This window comes from Delphinapterus leucas, chromosome 9 (assembly GCF_059928025.1).
Source record: "Delphinapterus leucas isolate spDelLeu-1000000601 "Yukka" chromosome 9, BTC_Dleu_Yukka2, whole genome shotgun sequence".
Classification (NCBI taxonomy): Eukaryota; Metazoa; Chordata; class Mammalia; order Artiodactyla; family Monodontidae; genus Delphinapterus; species Delphinapterus leucas.
In genome coordinates, this window is record NC_143137.1 from 36,102,613 (window position 1) to 36,124,755 (window position 22,143).

A 22,143-nucleotide genomic window follows, 5' to 3' on the forward strand; every position below is an offset into this window, starting at 1 on the left:
TTATCATCCGTTAAATTAATCATGTCAATCTAATAGCAATAGTCTTAAAAGCAGAAAACTTGTCTTTATTTTGCATTATTCTAGAATACCCAAAATAAAGCATAAAACATAAAGAGCACTCAATAAACATTTGAAGACTGACTCAAGGACTCTGTCCATAGAAAAATCCCCAAATGGTTTAAATGACAAAGGATTTCATAGGAAATATAATCTACTTTGGTAGCCTGGCAAAAATCAAGTAGAATCAAAATAAAATTCAAAATTAGTAGCATTATCATAAAAATATAAAATCAAAGCAAGGAAGGAGCATTTCATGATTTTATACCAAGTTGGCTGTTGCCAATTTGTTTATATGTTTTATTTTTCTAAATAAAACTGGCATAAAATGGTTGCTTTCATATTTTTTTATGTGAATGGAAGCACTCTTCCAAATAAGAGATTCCCCTCCTACCTCAGGCCTGGTAAGGGAGACTACATCTCATTGTACTCAAATGACAGAACTCAAAAAATAAAAGGAGGCAGGAAGGAAGAAAAGGAGGGAGGAAGGAATGAAGTTATTCTATTTAAGAGAATCCATAGTCATTTTAAAGATCTTTTACTATAATGAATAATTGTATGGATAAAATTAATTTTCACTTATGCTTCTATTTGCTGTAAAAGCAAAAAAAAAAAAAAAAAAGATACTTGGTCCAATTACAAGGCTGTTACAGTGCCTTTAAGAAGAAAGGCTGGTTGTTTTGTCAAGGGAGCCTCAGGGAGGGGCTGAGAATGGTGGGACTGTTTTCCTCATACCTCTCTGCTACTCCTTTACTATCTTCTTAACTGTTTTTTCTTGCTCTTCTGATGCCTTAATGTTCATTCATTCTTCAAGTCTCAGACTTTGGCCTTCTCTTCTGCCAATACTCTTTCTTAGAAAATTCCTGTCTCCATATTACTTCACTCAGAGTAGGGCCCCAGGGCTTCCATTTTGAGTAGACAACTCCATATGGCTAGCTCTGACTCTCCTCACTCCAGTTCAAGAGTGTCTAGCACTTATAAATGACGCCATGTGAATGGCTGGCTGTTACTTTACATTCATTTGCTAAAATGAAACTTATCTTCCTGCCCAAACTGAATGCTTTGTCTGATTTTTTTTTCTCTCTCTCCTCCCCTACCACCCCCTCTGTGTGTGTGTGTCCCCATCAATCTACTACCAGCCAAGTTTGAACTTGTTCTACTCTCATACCCAGGCAATAATTCTGATTTACCTTGGTTCTTTCTCATTACAATTTTTTCCGTTGACTGTTCTATCACTCTAGTACTCACACCTGGACCATTTTTCATAAAGTCAAATATTTTAGAATTGTAAGTCTGTGGCTATCATCAGCCTGGCAAGGAGAAAAAAAATGGGGGGAGGGGGTTTGTATGGACTAAAGCAGTGGTTTTCACTGTGTTAATTAGACATCTAGGCTCCACAGAGCTGCCTTGGCAGCTGCCAAATCAAACAGTAAAACACCAACAGAGTACGGCCCCAGCCCCAATCCTACTTCACTCCTAGCAGCTCCACCATTATCTGTTTTATGTGTGAATTCCAAGTATGATCTCATCTGAAAAAACCTGTGCTATTACCTTAAGGAAAAAAGTTCCAAAACCACTGTCAGGTGACTTTTTAAGGCCCTCTTACCTCTAAAATTCAAGTCCTGTGAAATATAGTAATACAATTATTAAGACAGAATTAAAGAAATTACTAGTTTAAACTTCTACTTATTAATATGCATCTTTAGATCAATTCTGGCTCTGGCAACTTGAAGGGTTTGAATAAATTTAGGGTAAAAATACAAAAGTTATTCTGGGTTTCCAAACAGTCAACAGGAGGAGAGTGTAATAAGCCTCTAAGAGTCCACAGCATCTGTGAAGAAATAGGGAAACATCTCTAAGACAGCACACATTCTGAAGTCCATAGGATTCCAGCCTTTTTCCCAAACAGAAGCACTTTATGACAATATGCTTTCCACAGCTCATTTGTAGTTAAACAGCGAATGAATCTAGGAAAAAGAGAGTTTAAAGGCTCCTATGTTCCATGGAGATTTGAACTTTTTTTGGCTCGCTCTTCCTGTTTCATGCAACTTGGCAACAGTAAATAAACAAATAGGGTTTAACATGTGTCTCACTGGAGTGAAACCAGCTGGTTTTGCCTTCAAGGTGTGGAAGATGGAATGTAGTACAGTGGATTCTGGGTATTTAGGTCCAAAGACTGGCTGTTGATAGAAACCATGCAGGAGGTCCCTCAGAGCCATAACTCACACAATAGGGCAGCAGAGGATTCACCGGGCTTCAAGTCTTGGCAACTGATTTTTCTCTTCAAGTCTGGTTACCAACATGACGTTTATGCACCTGATTAACTCTGAGTATGGGAATTCACTTCTCCGAGCTTTTTATTCTTACCTATATGTAAAGACTTTAGGCTTGATGGCTCAGGGCCGGTTTGCACACTGGAAATGTGGCTAGTCTGAATTAAGATGCCCTGTAAGTGCTGCAAAATACACACTGGATTTTGGAGACTTAGTAACAAAAAATATATAAAATATCTCTTTAATACTTTTGGATTATAATATGTTGATTTAATATTTGGGATATATTGATTTAAACAATGTGTATTATTAAAATTAGTTTTACTTGTTTCTTTTTACTTTTTTTTAGCTACTAGGAAATTTAAAATTACGTATTGGCTCACATTAAATATCTCTGGACTGGTTTAGATGCTAGAGTCAGATTTAGTGTAAGAAAAACCTAAATCAAGTTTATGGTTTTACCACTTCTTGAGGTAAGTCACTTAGCACAAATCTCAACTTTTCCATTGACCTTGGGCAGGTTCTTATATCATTCTGTGCTTTAAGTTTCCTCACCAGTAAAATGAATCATACAACCTGTCTTATAAAGTTTTGTGAAAATCAAGTAAGTTAATGAATGCAAAGAACAACACCTGTCACATTATAAACACCATATAACTATTCATTATTCCTATCTCTAAACTTGTCTTTTTTTATATTGAAAGGAGAATGATACTTCATAGGATGAAGTTAAAATTCAATAAAATAATGTATTATAAATCATAAAAACTAGGTAAATGTTGGTAACTGTTCAGCTCTAAAAGTCAATAAATCTGTGCAACCCTGATGGTCATTACAAAGTTTCAGTCCTCCAAGATAAACATGAGTTCAGCACTTAAAGTCCTTTACCCTAGGGTATCAGTAGATTAGTCTACTGTACATATTTTTTGTATTCTATCGCAGGCTATGTTCAGAATGAGCTTTTAGTAAAAAGTCAAAAAAGCTCAGGATAGATGCCAACCTTTTCACAAAGTTGTGCATATACACATATACTGGGCATTTAACTTGGTCTCTTGCTAATTTTGATACTGCATAGTTTTTAAGTTGACTTGGGGCTCTCTAGAACATATTGTACTTTAGAACTATTTGAGCATATTATAAGAAAAAGAATTCAGCCATAATATATGGTACAACTATCCTGAGGGGAAGGAAGAGATTATTCTTTAATTCATTTTCAAAGTACCATACGTACTTGGAGATTTAGTAGAAGAAATATATGTAAAAGAAAAAGCATTTAATTCTTAGTTATGATGATGTTTTTAACAGAAATATTTACTCAACTAATAATTACTAAATGCCTATTATTTGCCAGGTACTATTCTAGCCACCAGGGACACAAAGATGAGCAACATAGACAGAAATCTTGCACTCACAGAGCTACGCAGTATCAAAATTATTGAGAGACAAAGTTAAATATCGAGTATATGTGTATATGCCCAAGTTAGAGGGTGATGTTGGCATGTATCAATCCTGATTTTTTACTTTTTTACTAAAACATCATTCTGAACATAGTGTGTGAGTAGAATCAAACCTTCAGTCCATCTCTTCACCAAATGTCAATGTATATATGATCTTCTACAGCAGTAAGACATCATGAAACACCAGCAAGAATCTCACCAATTCAATGCCAGATGGCACAAAAAACAAACCAATTATAGAGTGGATTATAAGCAGGCTATATACAAAAGTGCTGTCTCTGCATGATTCCTAGTTTTTCAACCAAGTGCCAAGGATTTGTGTGCTTAATTCCCATTAGAATTTACGGGAATTAACAGTGCATGAGGGCTTCCCTGGTGGCGCAGTGGTTGAGGGTCCGCCTGCCGATGCAGGGGACACGGGTTCGTGCCCCGGTCCGGGAGGATCCCACATGCTGCGGAGCGGCTGGGCCCATGAGCCATGGCCACTGAGCCTGCACGTCCAGAGCCTGTGCTCCACAACGGGTGAGGCCACAACAGTGAGAGGCCCGCGTACCGCAAAAAACAGTGCATGAATGGGTAAAAAAAATTTTTAAGTGGAAGGTGAAATCTTGAAGAGCCCCAAGATAAAAGTGCACATTTTATATATGTTGTTGATAAGGGCCTTTTAAATATAAATTTTAGAACTATTTAGGTTGTAAGTGGGGGCGCAGATTAAGCATATGCTGACTTGGCTTAACAGAGGCTGAATGTTGAAAAGGCTGCATGGTGTAGTGGAAAACATTCCCTAGTCTTATGTACAGACAAACTGGCTTTTAGTCCCTGCCTCAAGAACTTACAAGCTTCTTGGTACAGAAGGACCAATGTACGTGGAATTGTTTTATATAATGCTAAGCAATAAATACACCTGGACCTGCACACAGTATATATACCTGAACCAGTGAATACCTAATGAATAGAGAATTTTAAATTTTAAATGATGGATTTGTTGTTTTTAATTAACTGACTGATTTGCTATGAAACAAACTCAAGAGATCCATGGTTCCATTGGAAGAAACCTGATAGTAGAGACCTGGAAGCTTAAAAAGACTCCTGATTGTTAAAGAATTTAATACAAATAGAATAAAAGGACAGCAGTCCTGGAGCTACACACCACAACCCCATAGTGACTGAAGGAGACACTACACCAATTAAAACTGTCAGAAATTTCCACACTAAGAATTCTCACAGGAGGACAGATTATTTACCTGGACCTAACACAGGTCTGTACCTCTTAGACAACTGCTTGCCCAAACAACTAACAACTACAATCATAGCTCTACTCTACAGTTTTAATTGGGATCAAGTGATATGAAATCCACAGTCAAAAAATATTTCAAATATTGGAACTCTTGGCATGGAACCATTTCCATTTCCACCTTGTTAAGCCTGCCCACCTCTCTACAGCACAGTGACATTCAAGGAGATGGTGGGTAACAGTTAGCAGTATAGAGTTTAGAGGTATAAGGCATTTGGTATTTTGAATCTCTATAAACAAGACTCACATTTTTCATAATACATGCAAGCAACAGTATTCCTCATACCCCATGGAAATGATTAATGACCCATTAACAATAGCTGTGCCAGAAAAAAACTGCTATAAATCACATACCAACTGTCGATACAGGATGCCATGATTCTAGATCAGATAAAGGAGAAAGATAATCTCAACCAAATTCTATATGGTGAAATTGTATACACCCACTCTCAGTCATTACCACCTTCTGAAAGTGAGCTATCATCCTGTTTCAAGTTGTTGGAAGCATTTTTCTATGCCCTCCTTGTTCCAGGATTACAAACTCTATCATCAGCTGTGGGCTTTGTTCAATCTAGGAGGACTTAAAGAATGATTTAGCTTTTTTTATTGTATTCCAATTAATGAGATGAATCAGCACTATTTTATAGAAGAACCTCTTATATTCAGCTCTAATTTATGCCTGGTAAAGGAGGGAAAGGAATATCTTCTAAAAAGAAGACAAAGTGTAAGAAAAGATAATCCTGATTTTCACCTAAGAGTAATATCATCTTTGTGAAGTCTTTTAGTAGGTAAATGGCCAGATTCTGTGTCAACCCTTTTCCTGTCTGTTCTATAATTATGAAAATCCATTTGCAAAATTAAAGAGTATTCATCATTTAAAATTTTCTTTTTATATTATCAAGTTTTCACTTCTGTATTGGTAAATCAGATTTAAATTTGTTTTCAGGACACACCACCCTTTTGGCTGTTAAAAAAGTAATGATCAGGGCTTCCCTGGTGGCGCAGTGCTTGAGAGTCCGCCTGCCGATGCAGGGGACATGGGTTCGTGCCCCGGTCCAGGAAGATCCCACGTGCCATGAAGCGGCTGGGCCCGTGACCCATGGCCGTTGAGCCTGCGCGTCCGGAGCCTGTGGTCCGCAACGGGAGAGGCCACAACAGTGAGAGGCCCACGTACCGCAAAAAAAAAAAGGAATGATCATAAGTCCAAAGCCAGATAAAAGCTGAGATATTCTGTCATGTATGTGAGCACCAGGTTAGGAGCTCAAAGCATAAATTTCTGCTCTTGGCTCATAATCTGCATGACAGACACTGTTATTAAAAAATGGTTTGAAATTATTAAGTAGTAAGGCAAATAAGGAATCATGTAAATGCTAATGTAATAAGGCTAAGAAGCAAACAAAACTTGCCCAAATCCAGAGTAAATCCTTGGCCAAGAAAACTTTCTGCCCATAATACAAATAATTATCCCAGCCTTATTAAATTAAGAAAACATAGAGTTCAGCTGGAGCCTGTGTCACTGTTTTTTTTCTTCTTTTTCTTTCATGTCCTCCTCACAGTGCCTAGCACAGCACCCTTTATGTAGTAGGTTCATAATCACCCGTTCAACAAAAAGGGTGGAATGCCCTCTATGTGCTGGATCTGGGCAGCAAGGAAGAAAAGGGCAAAATAAGATACTGTCTGAACTCTCATAGGGTTCCTTTTCTGATGGAGACTGACATTTATAGAAGGAATGAAATAATGTTGTGCCGGGACTTATGTCCTTTCCGATGTAAAATTAGGCAGATATCACACTTTTATTTTTACCAAATGTTAACCAAGTTAAAGTAGTAACCATGTTTATGAAGTATGGGAATTTTGTGTTTGTCCTTGTTTTATAGAATTATTAGTCTGTAAAGAGAAAATTATAAAGTTTTAAAAATTAGGAGAAATGAAAGTGAAAGGGCTAACCAGAAAATCAGAATGCAGGACTGGACAGTTACTATGGGAAGCTCTTAAATTAGAGTCTAAGGTTCTTTACTTTCAGCCATGTTTTAATAATGCCCATTTATCAAAAAGCTAAACACCACAAAAGCTTAAATAACCATAATCCACTCATATTATCATATAACTGGTGCTTATAATAATGGCCTTAACTCACTGTATTACTGAGGTAACCCTGAATAATCAAAGAAAAAAATGTCTTAGACTTCTTGAGTTTTTAAAATTATATTGCATTTTTATTCTGTGAAAATTTATAATCCATAAGATATGTATGACTCTCCATTAACCTGAATATTAAATTAAATTTCCCAATTCTTAATTATTTTACCAACACTTGCTTTGCCTCCCTACCTCGCTCCAACACACACACACACACACACACACACACACACACACACACACCCCTACACCCACAGACCACACTCACTCAAACTATACCACATAGGTCACTTTTCTCTTTTTCATGGTTGAGACTAACTTTATCTTTAAAAAAAAGACAAAGAAGAATGAGACAACTTAGAATATTTTAATAGACCAAGGGCTTTTGATCAAATCTCTAAAGTTTTACCAGGCATGGTAGGGAAACTTGCATTTGCTCTCATTCACAGCATCACATTTAAACAGTGCGTAATAGAAGAAGAGTTTTAAAGACTTCCAGAAGAAGAAGGCATGCTATATTTATTTAAATAACTAACACTGTTCACAAAACATCAAGAGAATTCATTAAAACCTTCATCACTAACAGTGCTGTCATTAATAGCAAAATAGTTTCTGAACCTGACCTTATAAGCCTTTAAGCCTATGCCCCTCACTTGTTAATCCCTTTCAGTGTGACTTGCTCTTCTGAAACTGCTCTCTCCAAGGCTGCTAATGATTTCCTCACCACCAGATTCAATGATATCTTCTAATCCTTCATCCTTTTAAACCTCCTAGATACAATTTATACTGACAACCACTCCTCCCTTGAAATTCTCTCCTCCCTCAAGGTCTATGACACTGATGTTTCTTCCTTTGTTCTAGCTGTGGTTCTTACATGTTCCGTCTTGTTTCGTAAATACAGACATTATCTTAGCTTTGCAGTTTGTTCAGAAAGAGAAGGATGGGCCTGTTTGTTTATTTATTTAACCTCAACCTTACCTCTCAACAGTCTTTCCCTTGGCAATGTCATCCAACAGTTAACCTATTTCCACCATCACCTACCCATAAGTACTTCCTGAATTTGGGGTCTTCACTTCCAGCTGCATATAAGACATCAGCATTTAAATGTTCCACTAGCATTTCATATTCAATCTGTCTAAAATTAACTCATTATCTTCCTTACCAAACCAGCTCCCCCTTTTTTAACTTTTGCTACCTCTAGTTAATGGCATCTCCTATCTCCCAGTTAGTTATCCAAGCTCCAAACCTTAGAGTCAATTCTTACTCCTCAATCTCCTTTGCTTCCCTTATCTAATCACTTGATTAAAAAACAAACAAAAAACAAAAAAACACAGCTTCTACCTTCTCTTACCAATCAGATCTATCACTTTGTTTCTGTTCATTCCACCCCCTCAACTTCTACCAGTTCAGGCTTTTCCTACATTATGCAACTGCCTGTACACTGATCCTATCTCTTGATTTTTCATTTCTTGCAAGATCTAGCACAGTGATTCCTAGAGAGTAACTTCAACAAATGTTTGTCAAATGAATTAAATAAAGGAACAAGTTTTAAAGTTTTCAGAGAGAAGGAAGCCGTGAACAATAAAGATCAGAAAAGGTAAATTGCTAAGTTTTAAAAGCCTGGATCTTAAAATGAGAAGGAAGGTCTTAGAGATGTTAGCTTTAAAATTTTAAATGTATTATATTTACACATCGGAACCTGTTTTGTGACAGAGTAAAGAGAAAAATCTGACAAATGAACTTTTAGTATTTTGGAAAGAAACATGCCATATTCTTAATCTTTTAAAAACTCATTAAAATTCTGAAGAAATCTCACTGTTTGAGGTGTTCACACTTATGGTTATTCCAAACTCCAGAGGCATGATTTTTTAAATCCAGTGGCAGTTTTTTAGGTATAGTATATTCTTTCACCATTCTGTTCCTCAAGCATGAGTACAAAGCCCCCTAGAAACTTTCAGTTACTTAGATGTCCCTGTGAAAAAAGTCATTTTTTGCCACAGACTAGCAGGTGAAAACCATTTTCAAAATATAAATGCATACTCTCCCTTTCTGTTGGTCACTTATTCTAGGTTAGTGAATTTTTTTTTAATAATCTATTAGAAAATGTTTCTGCGCAAAAGTCCCTGGTGAGAGCCATTCTTACCAAGATCCAGAAATTTTATGGAAGCTTCTTTTTCATATATAACTTTAGACTTTACTAAGAGTTGGGACTATCAAAGATACATATTTTTAAAGGTTTAATGACAGGCGTTAAGTGGGAGAGATAGTACTTTAAATGAATGGTCACAAAACTTTTAGAAAGCTTATCCTACCCTATCATTCTCTGCATTTGTGAAGGATTGTTTACTTCCTGACACATTTTCACATAATGCATAGAACAAAAATACTGCATTTGTCCATCATGAGACTGTGCATTTGGCAAAAATCTGACATGTCCAATTAATTTTGAAAAGAAGATAATTGCTGCTTGAAATAAAAACTGTATATATTACAAGAACCAAATTAAGCAGATTACATCAGTCTTCCTAATCCACTGATCAATACAGTAAATGTAATATGCCGAGAGCTTGAAAACCGTTACACTTCTTCAAACTTTTAGAAACCTTCAAACCCAGGGTATATAGTATTTTGTTGTTTGCTTTGTCTCTTTACTCTCAACCTGAAAATCAATTTTTCTAGGTTTGGTGATATAAGGAATCAAAAAGAAATTAGCTATGATCAAATAAGGTTATGATCTGAACAACTGAAGTGATAATTTTATATTTGGGAATCTGTAGATGATATGAAGCTTTTGTCCATTAACGTATTAAATATATTTTTTTAAATCTCTGTTGATGAAAGATGCAGACTTCCATGTTTTCTCCAGCAGAGTTAATGAAGTAAATGGAAAATATCTCACTAATTTCTTAAACCCCCTTGCGAGGCAAGAAAATGACATTCTCATCTAACAGCTGGAAAAACCGAAGAACTAATAGATGTAACTGCACTCAATTGCAAAGGAAAATAATAGCTCTAATATACCGTGAGTTGTGGATATGAAAGAATATTGCATACACATATCCCCTCCCTTATTTTTAAGGAATCAATCTTGGATCTTGGCCCTATACCTTTTGGCAGAGTAAATTATTGCCTCAAGGGCAGGCTGTGCAGTCATCCTTTTAATTTACTTTTAAGTAGCTCTTCCCTAATCCATACCACCTAAGATTGGGCCAATCATGAATTTTCAGGAAACTTAAGTCACTTATTCTATAGATTTTTTTAACTAGAAATTTTTCTAGTTAAAATTTTTTTTTAAGTTTACATTTTCTAGATTTTTCTCCCTAAATTCAATGTACTTTGCAAAGTACATTGGGACACTAATTGGGAAGTAAAAAGGAACAAACTGAATTGATTTGTAGTTTCACAGAAATGAATTTGACATTTCACTTACAAGTTGCAAACCAACGTATAGTTTTGAACACTTCTGAATTTGTTTTGCAAAAAAGTGGAATGTTTCACTCGAATCGAAATGCCCTCAAGTTATTTCCAGTACTGCTGTAGAATTGATTTTTCTAGGTTAAGGGAACGCCAAAGTGAGGAGATACTTCTTTTTTTTTTTAATCATTATCTATTTTTCTTAACTGGGTTTAGGACATCCCAAAACAAATCAGGAAAATGTAACTTCATTTCAGTATTACCAACATAGGGCATTTTGTAATGACTGTAACATGACTGTGACATTATGACAGTGAAGTATTCATTTTTAATCTTTTTAAGCTTTAAACAGAGAAAGCTTTTCCTCGGTATGTCCAATAGAAATACAATATGTAAATTAATCCATATTATCTGTATGCTGATTGGCTTGAGTTCCCCCGAATGTCACAATCTCACCACCCAGCAATGAGGTATTTTACTGCTGTCTGGAGATCAAATTATTGCTGTAGAGAAGATCTTTATTTTTTCTGTTTCATTAACAGATTATTATAAAGCAATAAGCATGCAGGAGGAGAATCAGACGTTTTACCTTGGGAATTAATGAAAGCATTTCTGCTCGTTTTTGGAGGTGGAGTTGTTTAAAATCTTATACCACCCCCACAAACAAAATTCTTACGAAATGGTAAAATAAGGAAATCCATGATTCCAGAGACATCCCTAAGCACCCAGGTGTCAAGCTATGTACTGTCTTGTGATATCATCGGACCTTTTGGACGGGTGTAAGTTTTATGAATCGTTATATTCCTAGTATTTTTCTTCCTTAACACAAAGGGGGGAAGGAAACTCATACATACAACTGCTGTGACATTACCAATCTATTGGTCAGCCTTACTTGCAAGAAGCAAAAGAAAGGCTATTGCTTGGTGGGGTGGAATGCAAGGAGCAGTCATTTAAAATTTGTGTAAGCCTGGTTCTATAGTCATATTCGTTATGTGTAAGCCTGGTTCTATAGTCATATTCGTTAAAGTCGAATGGACATAAATCATTTTGCAGCTTTCCTCTGAACTTAGTTTCTTCCTACTTAACGCATATCTGCGTGCACTGGAGAATAGACGAAGACTAACAAAGGGCTGCCCTAACCTGCTTTCCCTTCTTCCCCATTGACAAGATTTTTCCTGACTATGCCTTTTTTCTTTTTAAAAAAAAATTTTTTTTTTCTTTTCCTTTCTTTTTTCTTTCTCCCCTCCCCTCCACTCTCCCCCACACCAAGCTAACCTGCAAATGCAGTCAGCTGGGGAAATCATTAAAGAAGAAAGCTGAAAGAAGCTCCCAATGCTTTGGACCGCCCTAAAAGAGCATGGAGGAAAATGGGGAAAGCGAGGGTTCCCGGAAGCTGAGGTGGAGGCGGGCACCCCGGGCTCCGGGGTGCGCTGCCCTAAGGGAAGAGGGTGGGCCTGAGGTCCTGAACGAGCCTTTCCAAACCCCACTCCCAATGCAGGGAGGGAAAAGTTCAGAAGCAGCCGCAAGGGGACACAGGCCAATTTTGCCAGTTCAACAGGACAGGACATTCAATAAACCCAGCCCGCTCTGGAAACGGGTCGGGGCTCCTGTTGGCTCCACAGAGGCTGAGGTAGCCCCCTGCCGCCGCCCTCGCCACCGCTGCCGCCGCCGCCGCCGCTGCCCCTGCGTTACTGGGGGAGACGGTGCCGCTGCGACAGGGGAGGACGCGGCTGGAGCTCAAGGAGGCTCCAGCGCGCAGGCGCCGCCGAGCCCTGCCTGGATGTTCAGTCAAGGCACTAAGGCAAAAAAAAAATCAGCAGTTTATAGAAAGAAGAAGCTATAGTCTGTCGGGATATCCAACACCAACAGGTAGGAGGATATACTCTCGGTTAAGTTTGGGGGGAGGGGGCACACAGTGTTGATGAAACTGCAGGTTCACCGGGAAAGAGCCCTCCTTGAGTTTTTTTTTGTTGTTTTTTTTGTTTTTTGACAATAAACTGCATAATGGAAGTACATTCAGACAATGCATCTTCAGTAGGGCTTACTGAGAGCTCCATTTCTGGAAAGCGTTGCAAGACTGAGGAATATCAGACTGCGAATCACCGGGAACAGTTCCCTTGCAGCACAGAAGCAATCTCTCCCCATCTTCGCGTATGTAATGCATGTCTCTCTCCCCCTCCCCCTCCTCCACCCCCCCATTATAAATCCAGGGGTGGCGGATTTCAGGTTTCGTAATGTTGCATGATGCGATCGGTATTTACCCGGGGATGTACCGGTGGGGAAATTAAAATCATCGAACGCAGTGTTGCCTGGGCTTCTATCAGCATATTCCGGGCAAGTGAGAAGTGGCAAAGGAAACATGCTTGGTGGGAATAACAGAGAAAGCCGATTTCCCTGGTGGGGCTCCCCAACACCTAGGAGACAATGTGCATTTTGTTTTAAAATGAAGCCACTTGCGATGTGCAACGAAGATTATCAGTGTAAATGGGAAAAGCTTAATTGCCCAAGAAATACAGGTTCATGTTAAATTCATTTGAATTCAGGCAGCCCCGGTCTACAAATGTAAGTGCATTATTCCTCTGGGTGTTTCCCTGACCAATATTTACATTAACCATTTTTAATAATCATGTGGATTTAAAAGAGAAAAGATTTGCCAAAAATGGGGGGGGAGGGAAAGACAAAAGATTAAATCACATCAAATCCTGGGACAAGTTCCTATTAATTTAGACGTCTAATGTTGAAATCATGCTTTAAGATGAATCAACAAATATTCCTCTTATAATATGCAGCATGAATAGTGGCACTTGAGTCAAAAGACATATATTTTGGAAGGGTTCTTTGGATCCGTATCAGCAGAGAAGCTGCAGGGAAAACACTGACAGATACTAACAGACCTCAGATAAATGTGGGCTGTCTCTTCTCTGTCTCCTATTAGCAATCTTGTAGATTCCATTGCAACACTAGTGATTAACTCCAGGACTGGCATATTCCCCATACAATTGGGGAACATTTTATTCCTTCTCTCCTAAAGGTGCCCAATCAAATGTATGTTCTTTTAAATAGATACATTTAAAAATTCATCTAGCTCAGAAAACTGAACAAGCCAATTCTCTGAAATCTCAAGCAAAAATACTAAAGCAAATAATATTATTCAAAAATAAAACTTTATTTGCTTCCCCATAAATGAACAGCTTTATGTTAGCACTGCCTGACATCATTGCTTGTTAACTTTAGAACTGATAGCTCTTTTTTTTTTCCAGATATTCTGATGGCAAATCAAATGGAAGAAAAGAGGAAGCATGACTGCAGATCGGATCAGTTCTCTTTGTGGATTACATTATCAGTAAAATGCATGGATATATCTTTTCCTTGTTCTTATATCTAGATCATGAGACTTGACTGAGGCTGTATCTTTATCCTCCATCCATCTATGGCGAACTATAGCCATGCAGCTGACAACATTTTGCAAAATCTCTCTCCTCTAACAGCCTTTCTGAAACTGACTTCCTTGGGTTTCATAATAGGAGTCAGCGTGGTGGGCAACCTTCTGATCTCCATTTTGCTAGTGAAAGATAAGACCTTGCATAGAGCACCTTACTACTTCCTGTTGGATCTCTGCTGTTCAGATATCCTCAGATCTGCAATTTGTTTCCCATTTGTATTCAACTCTGTCAAAAATGGCTCTACGTGGACTTATGGGACTCTGACTTGCAAAGTGATTGCCTTTCTGGGGGTTTTGTCCTGTTTCCACACTGCTTTCATGCTCTTCTGTATCAGTGTCACCAGATACTTAGCTATTGCCCATCACCGCTTCTATACAAAGAGGCTGACCTTTTGGACGTGTCTGGCTGTGATCTGCATGGTGTGGACTCTGTCTGTGGCCATGGCATTCCCCCCAGTTCTGGATGTGGGCACTTACTCGTTCATTAGGGAAGAAGATCAATGTACCTTCCAACACCGCTCCTTCAGGGCTAATGATTCCTTAGGATTTATGCTGCTCCTTGCCCTCATCCTCCTAGCTACACAGCTTGTCTACCTCAAGCTGATATTTTTTGTCCACGACCGAAGGAAAATGAAGCCAGTCCAGTTTGTAGCAGCAGTCAGCCAGAACTGGACTTTTCATGGCCCTGGAGCCAGTGGCCAGGCAGCTGCCAATTGGCTAGCAGGATTTGGAAGGGGTCCCACACCACCCACCTTGCTGGGCATCAGGCAAAATGCAAACACCACGAGCAGAAGAAGGCTATTGGTCTTAGATGAGTTCAAAATGGAGAAAAGAATCAGCAGAATGTTCTATATAATGACTTTTCTCTTCTTAACCTTGTGGGGCCCCTACCTGGTGGCCTGTTACTGGAGAGTTTTTGCAAGAGGGCCTGTAGTACCAGGGGGATTTCTAACAGCCGCTGTCTGGATGAGTTTTGCCCAAGCAGGAATCAATCCTTTTGTCTGCATTTTCTCCAACAGGGAGCTGAGGCGCTGTTTCAGCACAACCCTTCTTTACTGCAGAAAATCCAGGTTACCAAGGGAACCTTACTGTGTTATATGAAGGAGCATCTGTACATCTTTAGCCTTGTGAAACACTAACCTTCTCTGCTAAGCAATTGTGGCCTGTAGCCATTTCTTGAGAAGAAAATCAAGAATGGGATCGGCAGTTATAAGGATTTGGGCAACATTCTGCAGTCTTTGCAATAGTTCACCTATAATCCTATTTTAAATCTCAGAGTGATCCTGCTGACTGCCGGCGAAGGTTTGTAATTAAGAAAGGACTGAACCACTGCCCTAAGTTTCTTTATGTGGTTGAAAACTAGATAATGAAAGTAGCAGGTGCTAAGTATCAGTGCTAAACGCTGTGTATATCACTACTTATGAAAAAACATCAAAAAAAAACCAATTAGCATTGGACATCTTAATAAATTAAGTTGACATGAGGTAAATGTGCTGATAAAAACTAATTTTAGAAGTTTGAAGACTTTAAAACATTTCATACTATTATTGTTTTGCAAGGACTAAAATATTTGGGGACTTAAAGTACTGTAATTCACTAAAGACATGCCATGAATTATTGGATTACCACACTTTTAAAAAATCACCTTGTAAGTTTTGGGGAGCATTCCAAAGCAGTATATTGGTTTCAATTAGAGTTTACTTTTTTTGTATTAATACATTACTGTTTCTAAATACAACTTTCCTTACCTACTAGTGAAATTGCTAGCATCGAACTGTATTATGTGGTTTTTGTTGATTTGGTATAAAGTTTTTCCAATTCATCTATATTTTACAAATACTAGATACTGGTCTGGGAGGCAACATTAATGGTACCAACCGGTCACAACTGAGCAGTTCTAATAATGCAGAATAAACACATGTTGCCTTAAAGGATTATCTAGTATCTTTCATCTTATTTAGCATTGGAGCAAACTGGAGTCATGGGAAATTGAATCAGTAACTGGTCATGGTCATGCAACTGGAAGTGCATGGACGATCATTTAATACTCTTTTTCCTTTTTCCTCACATAGTTTGAAAATTAAGGTGCACATCACTGGGATAATGAGATTTTCTTCTGAGTTGTGCTACCCATTCTAGTGTGTTCTAAGAAGGAGGCAGTTGATGTGTGTTTATATTTTAAGTCAGCTGTCAAGGGGAGACCACAGCCTTAGTATGACATCCTGCACAATTTGTAAAGCCTTTATTCTACCGAAGGCACAGTCTTGTTTATACTTTCTGCACATTCAGTGTATTGGTCGTTTAAATTATTTCAGTTTTAACTTGTGAAAGCTTATAATATGATTTCTAGTATTTCAGAAATACTTTAGAGTCTGTGAGTCTCATTCTTCAAGATACAGATGTGTGAATTTCAATATAAAGTTGCATTTGCCAAAATTTACTTGTGTAGCCTGTTACTTTTCTTGGAATAAATTTTACATTTTTGGCACTTAATTTTTTTTTTAATTGGGAGGCAAGCACAAAATAGGAAGACTAGCTTTATTATGGTTTTGTTTCTTTATTTTTGTAGCTACTATATTCTGGAACTGAAAATGCATGAATGATGGGGAACCTAAAGCTGATAAACTGACAAATAATATCTGCAAAAGCATTATTTGGTAGCTTTTGTCGTATTTATCCTATTTATTCTTACAAAGCCAGTAATATTTAAAGATGTAAACCTGCTTAGTTGGTTGGTTCAGAATTTTAATATAAACATCACATTTTATTTTGGGCCATGGTAGAAATTTTGGATTCTAAATACATAACTTGTAAGAAGAATGGTTTACAATTACATTATGACAAAACCAGAAAAGTTGTTATTGTTTTTGTTTGTTGTTCATTGTTTTTGTTTGTTTGGGGTTTTTATTTTTATTTGGTACTTGAAAATTAAGATTAGGAATCTAATGGAACAGAATTCTTTATTGCTACAGTGTTTCTGTAAAGAAAACATCAATATAAATATAAGTAAGGAAAAATAAATCATTGAAATATTTCAATGATATATGCAACAATTCAGTTTTGCTCATATAAGGACAGCTCAAGCCATGATTTAGTGAGCACTCTATTTGAACTCATTTTTACTTTATACCAAAGTTGATTGGATCTGAGACAAAATTTAATGTACAACAGTGAACTGAATCTAGCAATAAAGACCCCTTTTGGTACTAAAATCATTATCTAAAATACAATTAAGGAAATGCTATCAAAAGGTATTGGGATAACATTATGTTTCCAACTCAAAAAGTTTACAGTAGAGACATAATTACCATGACTATATTTATAAAGAGCTTCGCTTAAAGGTTCAAATATCACCAGCAATCAGTAGAAAATTCAACAATGATCTTGAGGCCAGAGAGACCAGGTTTTATTAACACTGGCCTCCATTATATACACAAAAACCTGAGGCATGGATTAAGACTAGGAGACTGGGAAGTCAAGAGCAACAACCAAGTGAGATTGCCTGATTCTACCTAGCTATTTGGAACAACATATTCCAACAGCTTTGGTAAGTGATCAACCCCAATGATCAGTGAATAATACCGAACTGTAGTGACTCTCATTTAAGCCTACTCTTGACTAACTTGGCATTTCAGGTCAAGGGGCAAGCAGTGGGTGAGATACATCCCCAGTTAATCACTGCTATTTGTAAGTCAATAAGTAATGGTAGCAATCATATAAAATAAAAGTCTGCTTCAGTGACTCAAGGACCAAATCACATTATCTATTTTGGCACCCATTCCAATATTTAATAATGAAAAACAGTTGCAACTAATTCAATTTGAAAATGTTACTAATCTTCAACCCATAAAAATACATTCCCACTGGGGAGTCCAACTTCACTGTGAGAAAAACCCTTTATCAGTAATAATGTGTCCCTCTAGGACTAATTACATCTGAGTTGAACAGGCTTTAGATTGTTTTCCTTAACAGTGGTAATGTGTTTGCATGGATGTGTCTATAATCTCATCTGGTTCCTTTTGTGCACAGTGGATTTATTTGTGAGATGCTTGGCTGGAGCTAGGCATTAAGTCTGTGACTGTGAAACCCTATGCAGATAATAACTGAGGCAGAAGGAGGTGAGTAACTGGCTCAGTTTCCCGTGGAGGCTCCATTTAAATAATACAAAATTAACCATAGTGATTAGATTTTAAAATTTGTGGGACAACCTATTGACTGAATTATCTTCTCAAATGTTAGCTGGTTGGGTTTCAACACCAGCATTTTTCATAGAGGTTAATAACTGATTTGTCTTTACATGGTTATGGCCCCTTATCCATTTGCCTCTACATCCATGAATACTAACTGAAATGCTTATTTATTCATTCATTCAACAAATATGTGTTGGTCACTGAGCTTGGTGCTGAAAGCACAGTAGAAAACAGGCAGAACAGAATTAAATATGTAGTAGCAACAAGTTACAAGTGTTACAATAGTAAATGTTTCTAAAATGGACTTGATATTAATGACCATAAATGGACTCTCTTCCATTTTCCCTTCATGCCTTACCCCCTATCTTTCCCAGTATTCCCTGGGATCTTTTATATATCATACTCCCTCAATTCACAGGGAGCTCCCCCATTCTGCTCACATTTCATTTAGATGAATCACCCGTGCTGTGTTTTGGAACCCTGAGTTCCCTCATTGTTAGTGGTTACACAAAGTAACAGCAAACCCTGAGTGTTAAAGTCCTCCCACTCCTGACTGTCCACTTCCATGTGGAGATACTTCAATCCCTTCAAATGACAGGGAGATGTTCTTTCTTCCATACTCATACCTTCCTGCAAGTTAGCATGAGAATGCCTGGGTAAAGTGCAATCAAAGGAAGGCACTAAGATGTCAACTCCCAGGGGGCCTCCCATGGTGCTCAAGCAAAGATGGGAATAACCTGTGAAACAGGGTACATATCTTTTATTATGAAAGCACGCTACTCCTTCAATGTTTTTCTTATTCCTTACTAGAGATACAACAAAACTCCCTACTCCTGCCCTCATCAGCTGAAAAGTTTATTTGGCCTCCAAAATTTACTTCTATTGCAAATACAATGAAATGTACTTAAAATTATAGAGACGTATCCTTTTCAGCTAAGGCATGTAATAGCGCATTGTGTTGCAATGGGAATTACTGTAGGACAGTTGCAAACAGAACCAAAACCCTTCACTTCTGTAGATAAATTTACTTTACATTAGATAAATTTACTTTGTTCCATTCTTTATTCCACGTGTAGCATAAACTATATTGTTATTAAAACAAAGCAAAACAAAAACCCCAGCTTATATTAACTTTATATTAAAAAGAAAATTAAAAAGATAAGATGACAAATAGCAGTGTTTCAAGTACTGGCTAAATACAAGACCGATGGTTACCAGAATTATGGGTTATTTACGATTCTAGAATCATGTGAGTCTGTTTTTCTATGCAAAAATGCATCATTTTCATGTTTGTTAATAGTCTCATAAATGTTTTTAATGGAAATTGCAAGGTCTACAAAGATAATTGTTTGCTGCTGACATTTTTCTTTTGTTCTTAACTCTGGATATGCTAGTGTTCTGTGACTTTCCTAATTCTCTCACAAACTTTTTTTATACCATATTAAAATGATTGAATTGCTCAATTTTGAGGCACAAGTTCATAATTAGTCTATACAGTGGTTAAAACTAAGGGAGCATTTGGAAATGACTGGATTATTTTTTGCCATGAGTCGAAGCCGTCAAATAAGCTAAAGGGCTATTGAGAACTGGGGCAATGGAGAAAAGATTGTTTTGGCTAACTCATTTTGCCATTTACTGCATTGTAACAAGCTCTAAAAAATATATTTAAACCAAGAGACTTTAACTTTATAAAAGGATTATATAAATAAGACTTTGTTTTTAAAATGGAGAAGCAGTTTTTATATCACATCCTTTTGCCAAGAGGATGATGTCTATTAACTGCTCAAACCCTTTAGATTAAAAGGCTTTTAAAGCTAGTCTTCCTCCCACCAGATCAGGCAGTTAATACAAGGGCTGGAGCCCTGAAAGGCCCCAGAGCAAAGTAAAAAAGAGTGTGTTTCCCTCTGAGTGACTGTGAAAAAAGATCTTAAAGGAGTAACAGGTGGTTTGGGGTTTGAAATTAATCACACCTGGCATTCACAGCTAGTCCCTTAGCTCCTTCTGGTGCCATAGGATCTCATCCTCAGAAAGACAGGTTCTCAAGCTTGGCTTAGAGGCAGAAAACAGTTCCTTTTTTCTCTTTATGTTTGGAAAATTATAGGTTCTTGACACAGTATTAAAATTGACACTGTAATACATGTCCTGGATTATGAAGTTTTGAACAGATAATAAAATAACATTTAACTTATATGGGTATTCGAGATCATGGGAATAATGATCAATGGGAAGTAAGTCATTTACTACAGCACGGGAAAAAGTTATTATATTATTTAAAAACCTTAAAGCTGAATTGATAATTGAGCTTCAACTAGCTAAAGTTAATTAGCTGTTTCTTTTCATAGCTTTAAGAAAAAAAATTGGACTAGATGAAAGAGGAGTTTGTTCTTTTCTCCTCCATCCTAAAAGATGTTGAATTGAGAGATTTCATTTTCTCCAGGGAAAAAAAGAAATTTTGATCATTTTTAGTAAGCATTTTTACTTAAATATAATTCAACAATCATTTATTGTGTGGCTACTGCATATATTATCTTGGACAAGTTACTTAACCTTTCTATGCCTCCTCAATAAAAAAGGGATAATACAGCATACATCCTGATGTTATTGAGAGGACTCAATGAGTGCATCCTTATGAAGCCTTTAGAAGAGAGTCTAGCATCTTAAATAAATTTTAATTTTTACTGGTTCTCTCATAGTTCCCCATTTAGCAGCAGAGACACAAACAAATTATGAGACAATGTGATAAGTGCTGAAAGAGAGATATGTGAGATAAGTGTAAAAGAAACACAGACAAGACAATTAACTCTGTGAAGATGGGAGAAGGAAGGTGAGAGAAAAGGTGGCAGCTGAACTCAGTCTTGAAGGATAATTTTAATTTTATCTACTTGACAAAGTTAGGAAAGCTATTTCAGAGAAAGGAAATAATAAAATGAGCAAACTGTATAGAGACTTGAAAGCTCATGAAGTGTTCAACATAAGGATCCGACTAATCAGAGAAGTTTAATGTTGTGTGGCTGGGGCTTAGGTGCCTGGAAGGGGAGGACCAAAATGGCAGAGGGGTTAAAAAGCACAAGACATGGAAGTTTAAGTCCTTATTCTGTCCCTTACTATCTATATGATCTTGAAAAAAGTTCATTAAACTCTTTGAGTCTCAGTTTGCTTATCTGTAAATGGGGGAGTAAGTAGCAGCAACCACTACTTTCGAAGATTAAAAAATGAGATAATAATAACTATTATTAATTAAATACTTACTATTTGCTAAAGACTGTTCTAAACACTTTTCATATATGAACTCATCTGATTAACATAAGAAGTAGATGCTATTATTCTCCATACTTTACAAATGAAGAAACTGAATCACAGAGAAGTTAAGTATTGGGTTGGTCAAAATTTTCATTTGGGTTTTTCTATAAGATGTTACAGAAAACCCCGAACGAACTTTTTGGCCAACCCAACAGTAATAGGCAAAAGATGTATGTAAAGCACTTAGTACAGCGTGCAGCCCAGAGTGAGCATTCACTAAATATCAGCTATGCTGCCGCTGCTATTGCTATTGTTCATTTTAGCAAAATAACTGAAGAAGGTTAGAGATTAATGGGAGCTGAAGTGACTGAGCAGAAACAGCTCCAAAAAAAAAAAAGAGCTCCAGCCCTCAGACTTCAGCTCCACCTTGCTGTTTTCTCCCTTTTTCCACTAAAGGGAGCAAAGAATAGTAAGTAGTCAGTTGTCTAACAGCCCTCTCCACTTTCATGTAGGATCATATTAGCACAGAAACAAGAATCCATCTGATCTTTCAAATGAATGTTTAGAAGGACATTGCTCACATTACATCACTCAAATTTTGAAAGCGGACTACACAACTCATACCATGTGGAGAGTT

The 22,143-nt window shown here is 37.2% G+C and overlaps 1 protein-coding gene across 1 annotated transcript; it reads left to right on the top strand.

The window, feature by feature from the left end:
- Nucleotides 1-13,908: 13,908 nt before the first annotated feature.
- On the top strand, nucleotides 13,909-17,436 carry GPR85 (G protein-coupled receptor 85). Its single transcript, XM_022589722.2, has one exon. It carries the CDS (start codon nucleotides 14,065-14,067, stop codon nucleotides 15,175-15,177), a length of 1,113 nt encoding a protein of 370 aa, XP_022445430.1. The 5' UTR covers nucleotides 13,909-14,064; the 3' UTR covers nucleotides 15,178-17,436.
- Nucleotides 17,437-22,143: the final 4,707 nt, after the last annotated feature.